The sequence below is a fragment of the Vidua macroura genome, chromosome 2 (assembly GCF_024509145.1).
Source record: "Vidua macroura isolate BioBank_ID:100142 chromosome 2, ASM2450914v1, whole genome shotgun sequence".
In the NCBI taxonomy this organism is placed as follows: domain Eukaryota; kingdom Metazoa; phylum Chordata; class Aves; order Passeriformes; family Viduidae; genus Vidua; species Vidua macroura.
This window is the reverse complement of record NC_071572.1, coordinates 75,023,499-75,037,738: the sequence shown is the minus strand read 5'-3', so window position 1 is coordinate 75,037,738 and position 14,240 is coordinate 75,023,499. Positions and strand designations below refer to the sequence as shown.

The 14,240-nt window shown below is 45.6% G+C and overlaps 1 protein-coding gene across 1 annotated transcript; it reads right to left on the bottom strand.

Moving 5' to 3' along the window:
- Window positions 1-138: 138 nt before the first annotated feature.
- On the bottom strand, window positions 139-14,013 carry TCAF2 (TRPM8 channel associated factor 2). Its single transcript, XM_053969975.1, has 7 exons — window positions 13,358-14,013; window positions 9,940-10,910; window positions 8,059-8,153; window positions 6,904-7,117; window positions 5,165-5,404; window positions 2,916-3,253; window positions 139-1,362 (listed from the first exon to the last, which is right to left on the bottom strand). The coding sequence occupies exons 1-7, from the start codon at window positions 14,011-14,013 to the stop codon at window positions 1,117-1,119; spliced, it is 2,760 nt and encodes a 919-aa protein (XP_053825950.1). The 3' UTR covers window positions 139-1,116.
- Window positions 14,014-14,240: the final 227 nt, after the last annotated feature.

Below are 14,240 nucleotides of genomic sequence, written 5' to 3'. Positions count from 1 at the left end.
GTGGTTTTTTTAAATTTGAACAACTTTATCACCAAGGCCACGTCTATCTAGGTCATTTCTATTTAGGCCTTTTTTTTTTACTGGGCATGGAGACATGAAAATAGGATCACATGCAAAACCTGCAAGTCTACAGTGACTTTTTTTATTTATTACTGATACATAAGGAATAGGCTGGGACTAGTGAGCTCTTAGGCTAAGCATTAACATGCTTGCCAAAACCCACAATAGCTGAGCAATTATGAAAGAGCGGGGAGTAACATGAACTTTTGTTGCACTTTGAAAAGTGTGGTCCTCTGTCTTGATGAACTGTTGTCTTCCTTCTCTCTGCTCCCTCAGGCTGTCAGGTCAGTGCCTGTATTTTAACCTTTGACGAGTCCACGAGTAAAACCATTACTGACTACAATCAAGTCACCTCCCTGTTTCCACTCTCTCATCTTCATTGGCATGTATCATGTCAGGCTATGGTTGAAGGACAGCTAAAACTTATAATTGACTTGTTCACATAAAGATGGATGCTGGATCACACAATCATAGAATGTAGGAAGAAAGCTACAGCATTTCAGTATCACCTATGCATTATATAGCCTGTATATATGCATTATAAGGCCACTTTCACAACGGGTGCTGTGAAATTCTGCATAATAAGAGGAATTAAAAATTAGGGATTTTAGGGTAACAAAAATAATTGTGAAAATCTCATGTTACTGAGATTATAACTTAAGAATACAACTGTGTTGTGGAGACTACTATTTGCTTTAAAGATCTCTATTCCCATGGTAAAGTCCTTGAAACTGGTCCAGGAATTGCTTCACCCAGAAAACTTCCATTTCATCAGAGAAAGGTTCTGTAGGAACTAAATCAACTGAGAATTACATTCTTCCTGCGGTGAAGCACCTGGAACAAAGCTCACTGATTATTTAACCCTTCAGATGATAGCTTAGGTGGTTGCTGATCTGCTGATCCCTGTTGAATTTCTGCTGGGGTTGGCCTCCACTGGCAGCAAGAAGCTGAAGAATCCAGCATAAATCCAAGCACATAGTGAGCTATCATGTAGCACACAAGGAGAAAAAGATAGGCCATAGCTAGTATAAGAACCAACATTTAGGCAGTTTTCCTTTATGGTCTATAGGATCTCATTGGATCCTGTTCCCAGCTGGGTAGAGAGGACAGTTCCACAGACAGCTCTTTCTTGATAGGCCATCCCCAGGCTGTAAAGAATGGAGCCAAATTCTTATTCACCTGCTGAGAAAACTTCTGTGCCCACAAGTTCATCTTAGAAGTGTTGTCTTTTGGGATCCTGGACATTTTCTGGTAGTCAGAGAAGATGTGGATGAAGGGGTCCCAACCAAACCCTTCCTGCAACTGATGAAAAAGAATACAGTGTACAAACAGTTATGATTTCACTGGCATTATTCCTGTGTTACAAACAGCAGAATATTCCATGAGTCTCTGCAGTGTCTTTTAGAATGAATGTAAATTTAGATAAAAGCATCTAGGCTTTTCAGGCTTCAGAGCATAACTAGCAGCACTGAAGTACAGGAAAATACCTCCCCATTACACTGATCTCCCAAAACAGCGATCAAAGATACATTGGGAGTAGCCAGAAGTCTCAGCAACCTATTATACAAGCTGCTGCTTTGGAGACAATGAAAACAGTATCAGAGGGGACACTGACAGAATAGCTGGAAAGAAGGGGCACAGGAGAACAAGGAGTATTGAGAAAATGGGAAGGAGAGATTATGAACAGGGCATGCTTTGCCTAAGAATAAGAACAAAAGGAGCTCATAAAGAAAAACTGCTGCTGCAGAATTAGAACTGTTCCTCCATGCCACATTTATTTCAGCAGTCCTGTTAGTAATCAGGCAGGAGATGAGACATCCCAGCCTACAAGCACAGGCGAGGCAGTGGCTAAACTGGTAAGGTATTTTGGGAAAATTTCTCCCCTCAAAACTGTTCCCTCTGTATAAATATTTTGTTATTCGTTGCACCAAAAATCCCCAGAGGATGACTCTTCAGCTTGACAATGCAGATGCTTCTCTGGGATGTAGAGAAGTCAGGATCAATACTCCTCCAGTAAATATTCTTTTCCTCATATGAAGTGTGAGAGCTCTCAGACAATGGAGCTGAGGAACACTCATCTCACAACAGTCAATAGGTTAAGCCATCATTATGGACATCTGCTTTGCAGTTCCCAGCTAAAATCAGTCTGAGTGCTCTCTCCATTAGGCTAATAGTTTCTAGGAGGATTAAGGGAAAGGGGGAAATCTCTCTCGCATGCTTCCCAAGAGAATGCACTTTAATCTAGGATAGGGTTCATGTTTTAGAGTCTCGCCCACAGTGAGGGATCCAGTTCTGTGTGCAGGAGGATGGGCTGAGCCCATCCTCTTGCCACTTGATGGACTACACTGGCTCCACTCAGTGCACTGGATAGTGCACTGTAGAAAACTGTAAGTTTTCTTAAAGGCCATGTAACTCACCAGGAGACTGTTCAAAGCCTGGCTCTTCTAGACACTTTACAGTGCCAAGGTTTTTTGACAACTAGCCCACCGCCCCACAGGAAATCTGCTGTGGATTAAAGAGCTGTGCCCAAATTTGATCCTCCTTTTCCGATGCTGTATAGCAAGCAGCAGTTCCTGTTTCTCTTCCAGGGAGAAAGATTAGTACATTGCACTCAGCTATCTCCCTGAGTAAGCTTAGCTAAGGCTAAGCCCAAGTCTGACAAAGGAAGATTTTCAGGAGATATCAACTTTAGGCACTCTGCCTGTTTACCTCTGAGGTGCTTTCTGGGCCCAAGATAAACCCTGACAGTAATCAAACACTTACAAGGCTTCACAGCTACAGTCACCAGGCTGCAGACATCCCTCTGACACCAGCTTCAGTGACTGCACTACGAACACACACATTTTCCCTGTTACCTGCAGGTATGTCTCCAGAGCAGTCCACACATTCCAGTCCTTTAGCTGAGCACCTTTCTTCAGATAGCCTTTTATCCTTTCCTTCCGGCACTGTGGCCCGAGTGCCTGATGGGCCTGGTGCCTGGGAATGCCCAGCACTTCCTCATGAACATAGACAGACCAGAGGTTGCACGTGGCCTCTGTGGTGTGAGGGGGAAACTCCCATGCCTGCTGCTGTTGATTGTGTCCCAGCTCATGGATAGGACCCCAAAGACCAGTAGTTTGCATGTGCTTCACGTCTAACATCTCCTTCACTGAATCCAGGTGGCCCATGATGGGGTAGCCAGAATGCATCCAGCCTGCAGGAGAGACAGGTAGCAACACACGTCATTATGTGCTCACCTCAGTGCTTCTTAGATGTAAATGATTACTGTATTTTTTTTCATTTCTCTACTGCCTTTCCTCCATCTCACAAATAACACTTTTTTTATTACCATGAATGACCAACTTTTCCCAGTGTGCCATAAGGAAATACATCATGTTTCACCCTAACAGATAGTCACCCTTACAAAAGTCAAACAAGTAAAGGTAGGACTGAACCATCAGTTAAGTGCAGTTTTGCCTGCTTTCCCTTTTTATATATAAATGTACACTCGTGGTTGGACTGAAGTTGAGGTTTTAGGATGAGGAGAAAAGCCTGACCATTGCCCAGAACACACCTGAACTCCCACCTGCTGAGCACGCTCGGCACCAACACAAACATGCAATAATGTGAGTGAGCACCATGGCACTCCTTAAGGGCTCCTATGTAGAGTGTGGACACTGCAGACCTGCACTCCAGTGGTCACTGGTGTGGATGAGACACATGGAAAACACAGTTTGTCATGCTTAAGGGCTACAAAGCCTGTCATACTTAAGCCTGTTCTTTACCTTGCAGGATAGCTATTCCATAAACAACTTCCCAGCAGGTTGCTAGGCAAGAAACATGCACTGCAAGGGATTTTATTTATGCCTTTTTGGTGTCTTCTTCCCTAATTGGTCCTCCTGGAAGATTTCCAAAACTTCATGCAAGAGCAATGCCCCCAAATTCAGATACCTGTTGTAGCAGGGTATAAGCAGCCCTTTACATGGAGAGAGACTGCTGAATGAACAAGAATGGCAATCCCCTTTCTGCAGGAACTAGTGAACATAGAACGTGAATGGTCTGGAACTAGTTTCTTCAGGAATTAGTGAAGATTTTGAGCTTCCTTTTTTTAAATAAGAGGGATATATGCAATTAGCAATCACTAGCACCCAAAAAGTTCACATCCAGAAATGTTAGTGAAACCATTTAGTCCACCCAAGCCAAAAGAAATCTTATGTCTGTAGACGATGATATTTTTAACTGGCATTTGCTCAGCATAGCAGAACCTAACACTCCCAAGATGTGCCACAAATCCTTTACATTGTAGCTTAGTTTAGGGCATCAGGGTTCATGCCAAGCCCTTGTCTCATTGTGGGATGATTAATTTAACCATTAAAAACAAACAAACAAAAAAAACCAAACAAAACCACCAAAAACAAACAAACAAACGAACAAAACTAAGCAAATTTTTTTATTGCAAAGTTCCATGTTTACTATATAATTTGATCCTTGATTGACGGCACTCAGTTCATAACTGGAAAAGCTGGAATGGGGGAACATCAGCTGCAAAAATACACACTCTGGGGCTTTGACAGCAATGCTGGATCTGCTTCCACACTTCCACACTTCATCTCAGGCTCACATCGTTAAGCTTTGCCCACAATAACCTTTGTGGAGTCCACCTCCAGCCAGTAGGCGCAAAGAGGTTTAGAAGTTATCACTGAACACATGAGAACAGTCCTGTGGCTGAGCCAGAGAGAAAATAGAAATCAGGTCACTGCTTCCCAGCTGTACTGGCTCTGCAGTGCCAGTTCAGGAGGGAGAATGGATAACTGCATGTGAGCTAAAGCCACTGCAGTCAGCAGCTCTGCATCTTAGCACACCCCGGCAGGAGAACAGCTGAGGAGACACCACCAGTTTTGAGAGCAGGGAGGCATCTGGAAAGGTCAGTATGTTTTTCCAGCCCTGCCTTACCACATTTCCACCCTGACAGTGTAACTCACAAATATGCAAGGGTCACAGTCATTTAACACTTCACATGTGTTCCCAGTCTGGTTTTAGCAAAATCACCTTGAAGGAACAGATACTGCTGCTAGAGGCTACTTGCCTCGTAGCCCTGGAGAAGGCCATATGGCATTGTACCTACCGCATGAGATCTGGACATCTGTTACAATCCTCTCTGGCCTTGGGAATTTTGCTGGTACGGCTGCCAACTTGCTTATCGCCACCATGATCTCGTTCCACAGGGTCAGCAGCGGCCGTGGGTTCTCCATGTGGCGGATGCTGTCAGAAGGCACAGTCAGGATGAGATTCTCAACAGCCAGCTCTGCCCAGGGAGCAGGGTAGTGCCGGATACAGGCCTCCCACTGCCTTTCACAGGTCTCCCCTACAGTAGCAACACAGAAAATCAGTTAAGCACAATCCGGACTTTTGAGCATGCTCACAGATGTCTAGCTCAGAGAAAGAGACCAGGTCATGAAAATTTCTTGGAAAAGAATATGTGGTAGTTGCCTGACTGTGGGTGGTGGCTGTTAAATAGCCAGTCCTCAATCTGCTCTTGGGAAGCCTCCTCAGGCTCTTTTATAGGTAGGAAATAGAAAAGGACTGACATATAACAGAGTAGCATATCAAGAACAGATTCCTGTTTTGTATTAGAGAACAAGAAGTGTCAAGTTTCTCTGATGCCTCATTTCTTTTTGTCCAGCAGAGCTGCTTTTTCACAAAACAATGCTGGCTCTGTTCAGGAAGTGAGGAAGAGGAAGAGGAAGAGGAAGAGGAAGAGGAAGAGGAGAAGAGAAGAGAAGAGAAGAGAAGAGAAGAGAAGAGAAGAGAAGAGAAGAGAAGAGAAGAGAAGAGAAGAGAAGAGAAGAGAAGAGAAGAGAAGAGAAGAGAAGAGAAGAGAAGAGAAGAGAAGAGAAGAGAAGAGAAGAGAAGAGAAGAGAAGAAGACTGCTGGGAACATGGGAAAATCAGTAGAGATGTCTTGTAGGATCTAGAGATGGCCATATGAGGGCACAGTAAAGCAGGCAGAGCACAAAGCATGCTTTGCCATGGCAGTAATCAGTTTCCCTCTTCCAAGCACAACAGTTTCCATGAGAAATAACAACTCCAGCTCCAAGAAATGTTGGGTGTGGACAAACCCTGCCCATTTTGTGAAAGCTCTTTCACCTACCCCCAGACATGTAGCAGGCTCAGAGAGACTAAGTGGCTTACCCAGAAGCAGAGATTCATAAATTGTAGAATAATTTGGATGGAAGTGGTCTTAAAGGTCATCTGTTTTAACCCTCTTGCTATGAGCAGGGGGAACATCTTCAACTAGATCAGGTTGCTCAGAGCCTTGCCCAATTTGACCTTGAATGTTTCCAGGAATTAAGCATCCATCATCACTTCTTTGAGCAAGTTGTTTCAGTGTTCCACCATCCTCATTGTAAAAAATTTCTTCCTTATAAATAGTCTGAATCGATCCTCTTTTAGTTTAAAACCATTGCCCCTTGTACTACTGCAACAGGTCCTGCTAAAGGGTCTGTCCTCATCTTCCTTGGACTTGCCCTTGGTGAAGCTGTGCTGGCTGTTCCAAATCAGCTCCCTATCCTCCATGTGCCTTAGTATAGCATCTAGGAGGGTTTGTTCCATGATCCTCCAGGCACAAAGCTGAGGCGGACAGGTTGGTGATTCTTAGGGACCTCCCTTCCACCCTTCTTAAAAATTAGTAGAAAAATGGGAATCCCAGAGGAAGATAATAGTAAGGAAAATAAATCTGGATATTCCTAAATCCAAGTATTTCTAAGACCTTCCTAAGCACAGGACCATCTTTCCGTTCAGTCACTGGGACAATTACATCTGTGAAGAGCCCTCAGGCAAAAAGCACCAAGGTAAACAAACCTACCAAGCTTGAAGAAAGGAGCTTTGACTGCCCCTTCCACTGTGATGGGCACGTTCCCCAGGACACTCTTGGCTGGTACTACGATGTAAATGAGGCCGCCCCAGAGGCAGGAAATGGATTGTTTCTCGCAGGCAACATCACAGGTGCGGATTACCACTGGTGCCCGTTTCAGTTCCTTGGCTTTAGAGAGGTCATCCGTGTGACACCCAACCTGCACCTGGCAAGCAGAAGTGTAGGAAACAGCTGGTCAAAGGTGTGCCAGTGTGACCTGGCAGACTGACCTCAGCACCCACTGAGCTCTCCACTGCAGCACTGTCCCAACAGAGGATGCACAGAGAAGCACCTTCTAACTCCAGCCTAGTCCCTATCTCAGTCTTACAGCTCTTCTCCCAGTATTCCTGGCTCAAGTGCATCCTTCACCAGCAGATCAGAGTCCTGCAGTGACTTCTTCCACTGCACTTGCATTGATCATTCCTCCACCCTTCCCCAGCATCAGAGTCACTTCCTATAACATCATTTGGAGAGATGTGGTCATGACTGGCTTCTTTTATTGTGCCTCCTCCTTAGAGCTCTTATAATAAAACAGACAGCACGTGGCTGCAGGACCAGACAGAAGCATCTGAGTTAACTTTGCATTTCAGCTGCAGGGAGATCACTGCAAAAAATATCCAAGCAGGTAAGCATTTGCTTCTGTTGTATTTTGCAGAGAACAGGATCCCAAGTAACAGTTCCTATCTCATCTGGATACATCTACGTGAGCAGTAGTGACAGCATTGTCAAAGGTATTTATGAGAGATCTGGAGAGACGGAATCACGTTTGGTTCATAGACGTACCCAAATACTTATCCTGGACCTGAAAATCATCTTGATCAGTTTTTTTTTGCATCATAACAGAACAAAAACCAACAGCCCTCAAGCAGCAGCCACACTCAATTATCCCGCCAGCACACAGAATAGGAGGAATGAAAAAGAAAAGCGTGAGGACACAAGGTGAAGAAATTATGACAAAGCATTTAAAGTGCCACAGGGTGGCAGCAGTAGGAAAGGACGGGAAAGGTAGAAAAAGCCATAAAGGAGAAAACCCTTCCCCGTGCTATTTTTAAGCACTCATCCGACAAATACACTGGTGTAAACCAACGTCAAGCAGAGAGATTTTACCTTCAGACCAGCACCGACCACCAGGCAAGGGCACGTTATCACTGCTGTGTGCCCTTCGGGGAGGTAGAGTCCTGTGCTCCTCCAGGCTGTCTTTCCTAAAACGTAAGAAAACACAGTCCTGAACAGTCAAGGACTTCTTTGTCCAGACCATTAGAGATCCTGGAGATTTCAAGTTGCAACAGGAGAATAATCTTCCATCCTTTCCTTTTCCCATGTCTCATTTACCCAACTTGTCAGAAATACAGTTTCAAATAAATGAACAAAATCATGTGCTTAGTAGTATCTTCTAAAAATGAGAAGGAGAAAAAAAAAAAAAAAGAAAATAAGCCAAAACCCCAACACTTCCTACACTCAGACTCTCTTATCCTAAGAGCTATGGTGGGATTACACAATTGAAGTTGTAATGGTCATAAAACATTTCCCAAATAACAGACTGACAGTGGCATCACATTTTTCCTTAGTGATTGGTCCAGCACAAACTGGAGCCACAGGAATTGTCATTTCTAGCTGACTGAAGTGATGAGAAAGCCTCAACAGATCATTCTGTGCTAGGTGTACCTGTAAGAAGGATACCACTACAATTCAACATGTTTCTAGACAGTCTTCCCATGGAAATGCAAGTCTCCCCAGCATAAATCTCTTTTAAACACTTGCAATTTACAGAATTTACAGTGCAAAACTGATCCATCTCTACTGTACTGATCAGGCAGATTCCACTACCTAGTTCTGACATGAAGTTTACTTAGGCGTATTTCAATCCAAGCACCAGAAGTCCTAAAAAGAGCTGAACTGTCATTAAGCACCCAACTTACAACCTTTCCTGTCATCCAAGAAAGCAGAACCAGTTTTGTCAAGCAAAACCTAATCCAATGAAAAATGCAAATTAGACTATATCACATTGTGTTACCAGTTCATTTCAGTTTTACTGAATTTGTACCAAAGGCAGTTTTGAAATGGTGCTCAGTTTGCGAGGTTTTCTTTTTCGTTTATGTGAAATGACACAAATTCTGAGTATTTTCTGCTTTTGTCCTGACTCATTAGTGTTAAAACCAGTGAGAAGTTATTCTACAGCTTTTCTCTCTGCACAGCCACTGCACTCAGACATTGCCATTCCAGAACAGTCTCCTTTATCTCATTAGAACAATTTGGAAACAAGTCCTCTAAATCATATTCTAATACCAAAAAAATCTGTCCAGGGGACAAAAGTTACTAGTGGAATTTAACCCAGAGTTTAAACATATCAGTTGTGAGCAGGAATCTCAGCAAGCCGGTACAGATACAAGGCCCAAGCTTTGACAAATAATTTATGGTGTATTTACCCAGTACTTTGGCTTCAGTGGCGGTGTCACCTAAGAAGTTCCTACAATACTTCCAGCCTCTTTCACTCCCAAAACCAGATCTTCCCTCCATTGTGGTGATACACCAAGCTATGGGACTGTGCTATAACTCAGGCTGAAATTACCTAGATAACAAATAAACTTTTTGTTTCTTACTCCCACCTCTCTGTAGGATGTATCAGCACAACTATGGGAACAGCAACATGCAGTGTAGAATCCAGGGTTTCTCAGAGAAGCTTTCTTGCCAAAACCACTGTGCCATGCAAATGCCCTGTGGTACTACTTGTTGGAGGTTCTTCTCCTCACAGTGCCTGTGCACCAACAAAGCAGGAATTCCATGGGGTTTTTCAGGTGCTAAAATCAGGGCTAGCCACAAAAGGAGCCTGTCTGCCACTGCACTGAGCTCAGTCTCCTCTCAAGCCCATGGTGAAATTGCACATCTATGCCCATGTTCAGGCATACATAGACACAGGCACACTGAGGGTGGGCACCCCAGTGATCCCAGCAACAGGATGCCTTGAGAGAAAGAGAGATAAGTCCTCACCTGGGTTTGTGCCATCGATTTCCACAGTGACAGGGAAGGCACAGACCCCAGCAGCAGATTTCTGCACCAGGGCCGCGCTGTCTGTCATGGTGAGGGACAGCTCGGTGGCCATGCAGAGAAGCACTGCCTCTTTGGAGCTGCTCTTGACTGGGCAGTGCCTGCTGACCTGTGGGATCCCAGTCCTTTTGAGCACTTTGGTCAGGATGCGGTGGAGCGAGGCATATGCCGGGCAGTCGTGGGCTGGGATGTGCAGGAAGGCAGTGCAGTCCCGTGCCAGGGGGTGCAGCCAGCCCTTCAGGGGCTCCGTGAGCTCCTGATGCCCCTGCAGCTGCGTGCTGAAGAGCAGGAGCGCCTTGCGGAAGTGGTAGTGCTCCCCCGGCCCCACGGGTGGGTACTTGGCTGCCTGGCCGCTCTGCCCCAGGATGCTCAGCCCAAAGCGGTTCAGGATCCTGTTGCCAGGATATTTTGCCACAGCAGCTTTGCCACAGTTCTGGGAAGCCCAGTACCAGGCCTGGCCCCCCACCAGCAGGCCACCTCCCTCTGCCACGAAAGCGTGGATCCTCTCAGCTTCTCTGTCATTGTAAGAAGTGCAGCAGTACACACTGATGTCACCTGTCAGCTGTGACACCTGTGACTTCACCTCTGCCTGAGACAGCAGGCTACACAGCTTCGTCAGGCTGGGATCCACCCCCACCAGCCCCTTCCTCCCGGCATCCAGCCAGGAGACAGCATTGAGCAGGAATCTGGCCAGCTTTGGGGAGAACAGCTGGCTCTCATGGGTCGCCACCACCACACGGCCGCGGCCGTAGTGTGCGGCAGCCAAGAGGCAGCGCTGGGAGCTGTCCAGGCACAGCGGGAAGGAGAGGGATCCGTGCACCAGCAAGGTGGAGGGTATGCCCCCCGTCGCCAAATCCAGCTCCGACACACCGCGCAGGAGAAACTCGGTGTCAAGGCTCAGGTTGGCCTGATGTCTGCAGAACCAAGAGAGGTCCAGGTTAGCCCCCAGCCCAGAATCCTTGGAACAAAGCAACTGGTGTCATAGCTGAAACTTAAGGAGTTGATTTCTCAGAATATTCTGAATTGGAAGGACCACTGAGTCCAACTCTTAAGTGAATGGTTCATATAGGCATCAAACCCACCTCCTTGAGACTATTAGGACTATTAGGAGCACCATGTTCTAACCAACTGAGCTATTCTCAGTGGCTATCCTTGTCTCTTCTTTCTCCTTCATCCCAGAACATCATGCTGTCAGTTATTTTGTTAAAAAATAAAAAATCCATCAATGCCTCATTTTTCTCCTTTTAAAGCCTCAGTTGTTACAGCCAAGCAAATCTGTAGGAATCTCAGCCCTTATTTAAAAATTGGAATAAATAGGTCAAAAGGAAGGTTCTAGACCTCTGTCTTTGAAGAGCCACTTAAAAATCTAAATACATTGCAGAAATTAAAAAACCAGACCCTTCATAGTTTTTTAAACTGCAGATTTAAACTGCACATAATGTGGGAATTGGCATTATCTCCTTTAAGAGAAACGTTCTCTATTTGCCCCACCCTAGGCTCAATTAACGAGGTGAGCCCAAAAGATTTCTGTGCCTTTTCCCAAACTCTGCCACTGTTGAGAACTGAAGAAAGGAGTGCTAGGACAGATGGGCTACACAGACGGGCAGACACACAGCCAGAAAAATTGTGAGTGACTGGAAGTTGAATTAGAGCCTTAACACATACACCTCACATTACCTCACACTGTTGGTCTCCACAATAGAAAGAGATTAGGCTGTGCAAGGCTCTCTTATCTCTATTTTCATATAACTCCTATATGTCACTGTGGAGAAAGACATGCTGAATCATTCTTGTATGCTCTGTGTACACTTTCCCCTGGTTCTGCCAAGCAGTTTTCCCCCAACATCTGTGAAGGGTCTGTTGTTATGTGGCCATTGCTGCCAACTCAGTGAGAATAAATAACGTTGCCCTTCTTCATGCCCGTAGGACGGGAATGAAATCTGCAGCTCTTCTTTGGTTATTAGTTCACTGAGACCCTTTGTCACACAGAGCATGTGTCCAGGCATATGGCACAGCCCGTCTCAGACTGAAGCCTGATTCTCTGCACACAAATCTAGCAAGAAGACCCAGATGTACAGAGCTGTTGTGTTACACAGAAACTGGAAACCTAAATTTCTCTGTGGCTCTGGATTCAAACAAAACCCCCACAAAAACAACCTAAACAAGGTGTAATTCACCTTTAGTTACCATTTGAAGTCTTGTTAATTGTGATGTAATTTTTCTCTTCTGAATTCCCCACCCCTTTCCCTCTTCCATGCCCTGTGCATGAAGCAGTGCAGGTTGTAACAAGAAGCAACCAGCAAATTTTAATTAAGCAACCTAATTTGTTAGCTGTGCCCTAAGCATTTCACTGAATTAACTGAATTAACAGCAGAGCTCTCTACTACCTTTACTGGAAAACAACAGAAAATATCAAATTCCATTAATTGTTTGAAAATATAAGAAATTTAGCATTCTACATTCACAAGGAAAAGAAGGAAGGAAAGACTTGCGGGGAGTTTTACTGTAATTGCTGTTGCTGTCATTACAGTGAAATTAAGCTGCCACACAGAGGAAGTGCAGCAGCACTAATGCTTCTTGGAGAACCTGCTTTGCCTTATGTAACTTAGCAGGAAGTGGCAGGAGAAACAGCCAGGCATAGCCACTGGCAAGGGGAGGAAGAGAGCAAGGCAACAGGTCTCCAATGCCTGGTCACTTGTGCAATATGAGTCATAACAGCCCTGAGTTTTACACCCGATAATCCAGAACCTAAAGAGCCAGGCTGGAATCCCAAACAAACTGGGAGCACTGAGATTTCTTGCCCACAGCCTGTTTCAGAAGCTGAGAAGGGAGGCAGCACCCAGCCTCAGCTCTGGCCAGCTCCAGGGGCTTACCTGCAAAAGCAAATTCCTGCAAGGAACAGGCTCAACAGGTTTAGCAGCTGTCAGCCAGAGCCTGGCCCAGAGAGCTGTCCTGCTGCTTCATCTCCAACCTGGTTTACAGCTGTGGAAAGTTGTCCTGAATGTAGGGATGTGTGGGGAGACGGAGAGGAGTTCCTCCTCCTGTCCCTGTTTTGCTGCATTTCACCCAGGTACCCTTGATCAGGCAGGCTGCTTTAAAAGATGCCTCCTCTCATTTCCTTCTCTTAGAATGGGTTCCCTGGGCCTGGTCCTGCTGCCCTGGAAGTAGTTGAAGATAGCATTCTTTCCAATTGCAAAGAATGGGAAAGTCCCCTTTAAATTGGAAGGGAACAATTCCATGCTGGTTATGAAAGAACCAGCATTCACCTTCACCCTCACCTCTCATCTCCCAAATCTTCTACAAACATCTCAGCCGCATAACCTAATTGGTGGATTAAAGAGAGGGCAATTCAGGTACTCACAGGACAACTAATGGGATCTTGGGAATCTTCTTGGCGACTTTGAAGACGCCTTTTTCCACGGCATTTCCTGTGAAGTACACGCCAGCCACGCTGGTCACCTGGTTCCCAGGGAATTCGAACAGCACCTTCTCCTTGCCGTGCTGGCTCGCCCAGTACCAGGCTTGGCCTCCAACAAGCAGCCCTCCACCCCCTTTGACAAAGTCCACGATGCCTTTGGCCTGGGAGCTGTCATAGGCGTCCATACAGAACACCCCCATGGACGGGCTGGGCTCTGCCCCCACCTGCACTTGGGTGCCAGCCTCGAGCAGCACCTGGGACAGGGAATCCAGCCGAGGATGAACCCCAACCAGGGCCTCCGGGCAAGGCTTGAGCCACTCCATGGCATTTCTGAGGAACTGGGAGAACTTGGGGCCCTTCAGGATTCCTTCATGGGAAACGACCACCATTCGGCCCTTCCCATACTGTGAAACAGCAATCAGGACCTGCTTCTTAGCGCTCAGGAGCACAGGGTAGGCGTCCTCTCCAACAAGGAGCAGCTCACAGGGAACAAAACCTCCAGAGAAGTCCCATGGCCCAACACCATCCACTAACCGCTCGTAGGTGGCACAGGGTTTCATCTCCAGGACACTCCTGTCTGGTGGAGAGAAGAACGACATCCACTACAATAAAGTTAAGCAATAAGGAACAGCTGTAACAACCCTAAGGAGCAATTTTTTTGTTGGCTAGTAGGAACTCTAAACAAAGAAGAGTCATATTTGTGGTTACAGCTTTTCCAGAATTTGGTTTGTTTGTTGTTTTTTTTTGTTTGCTTGTTTAGCTTTGTTCTCATGCTATTGACACATTTAAATAGAAGTGACAAGTATACCATGATTATGGAGACAAA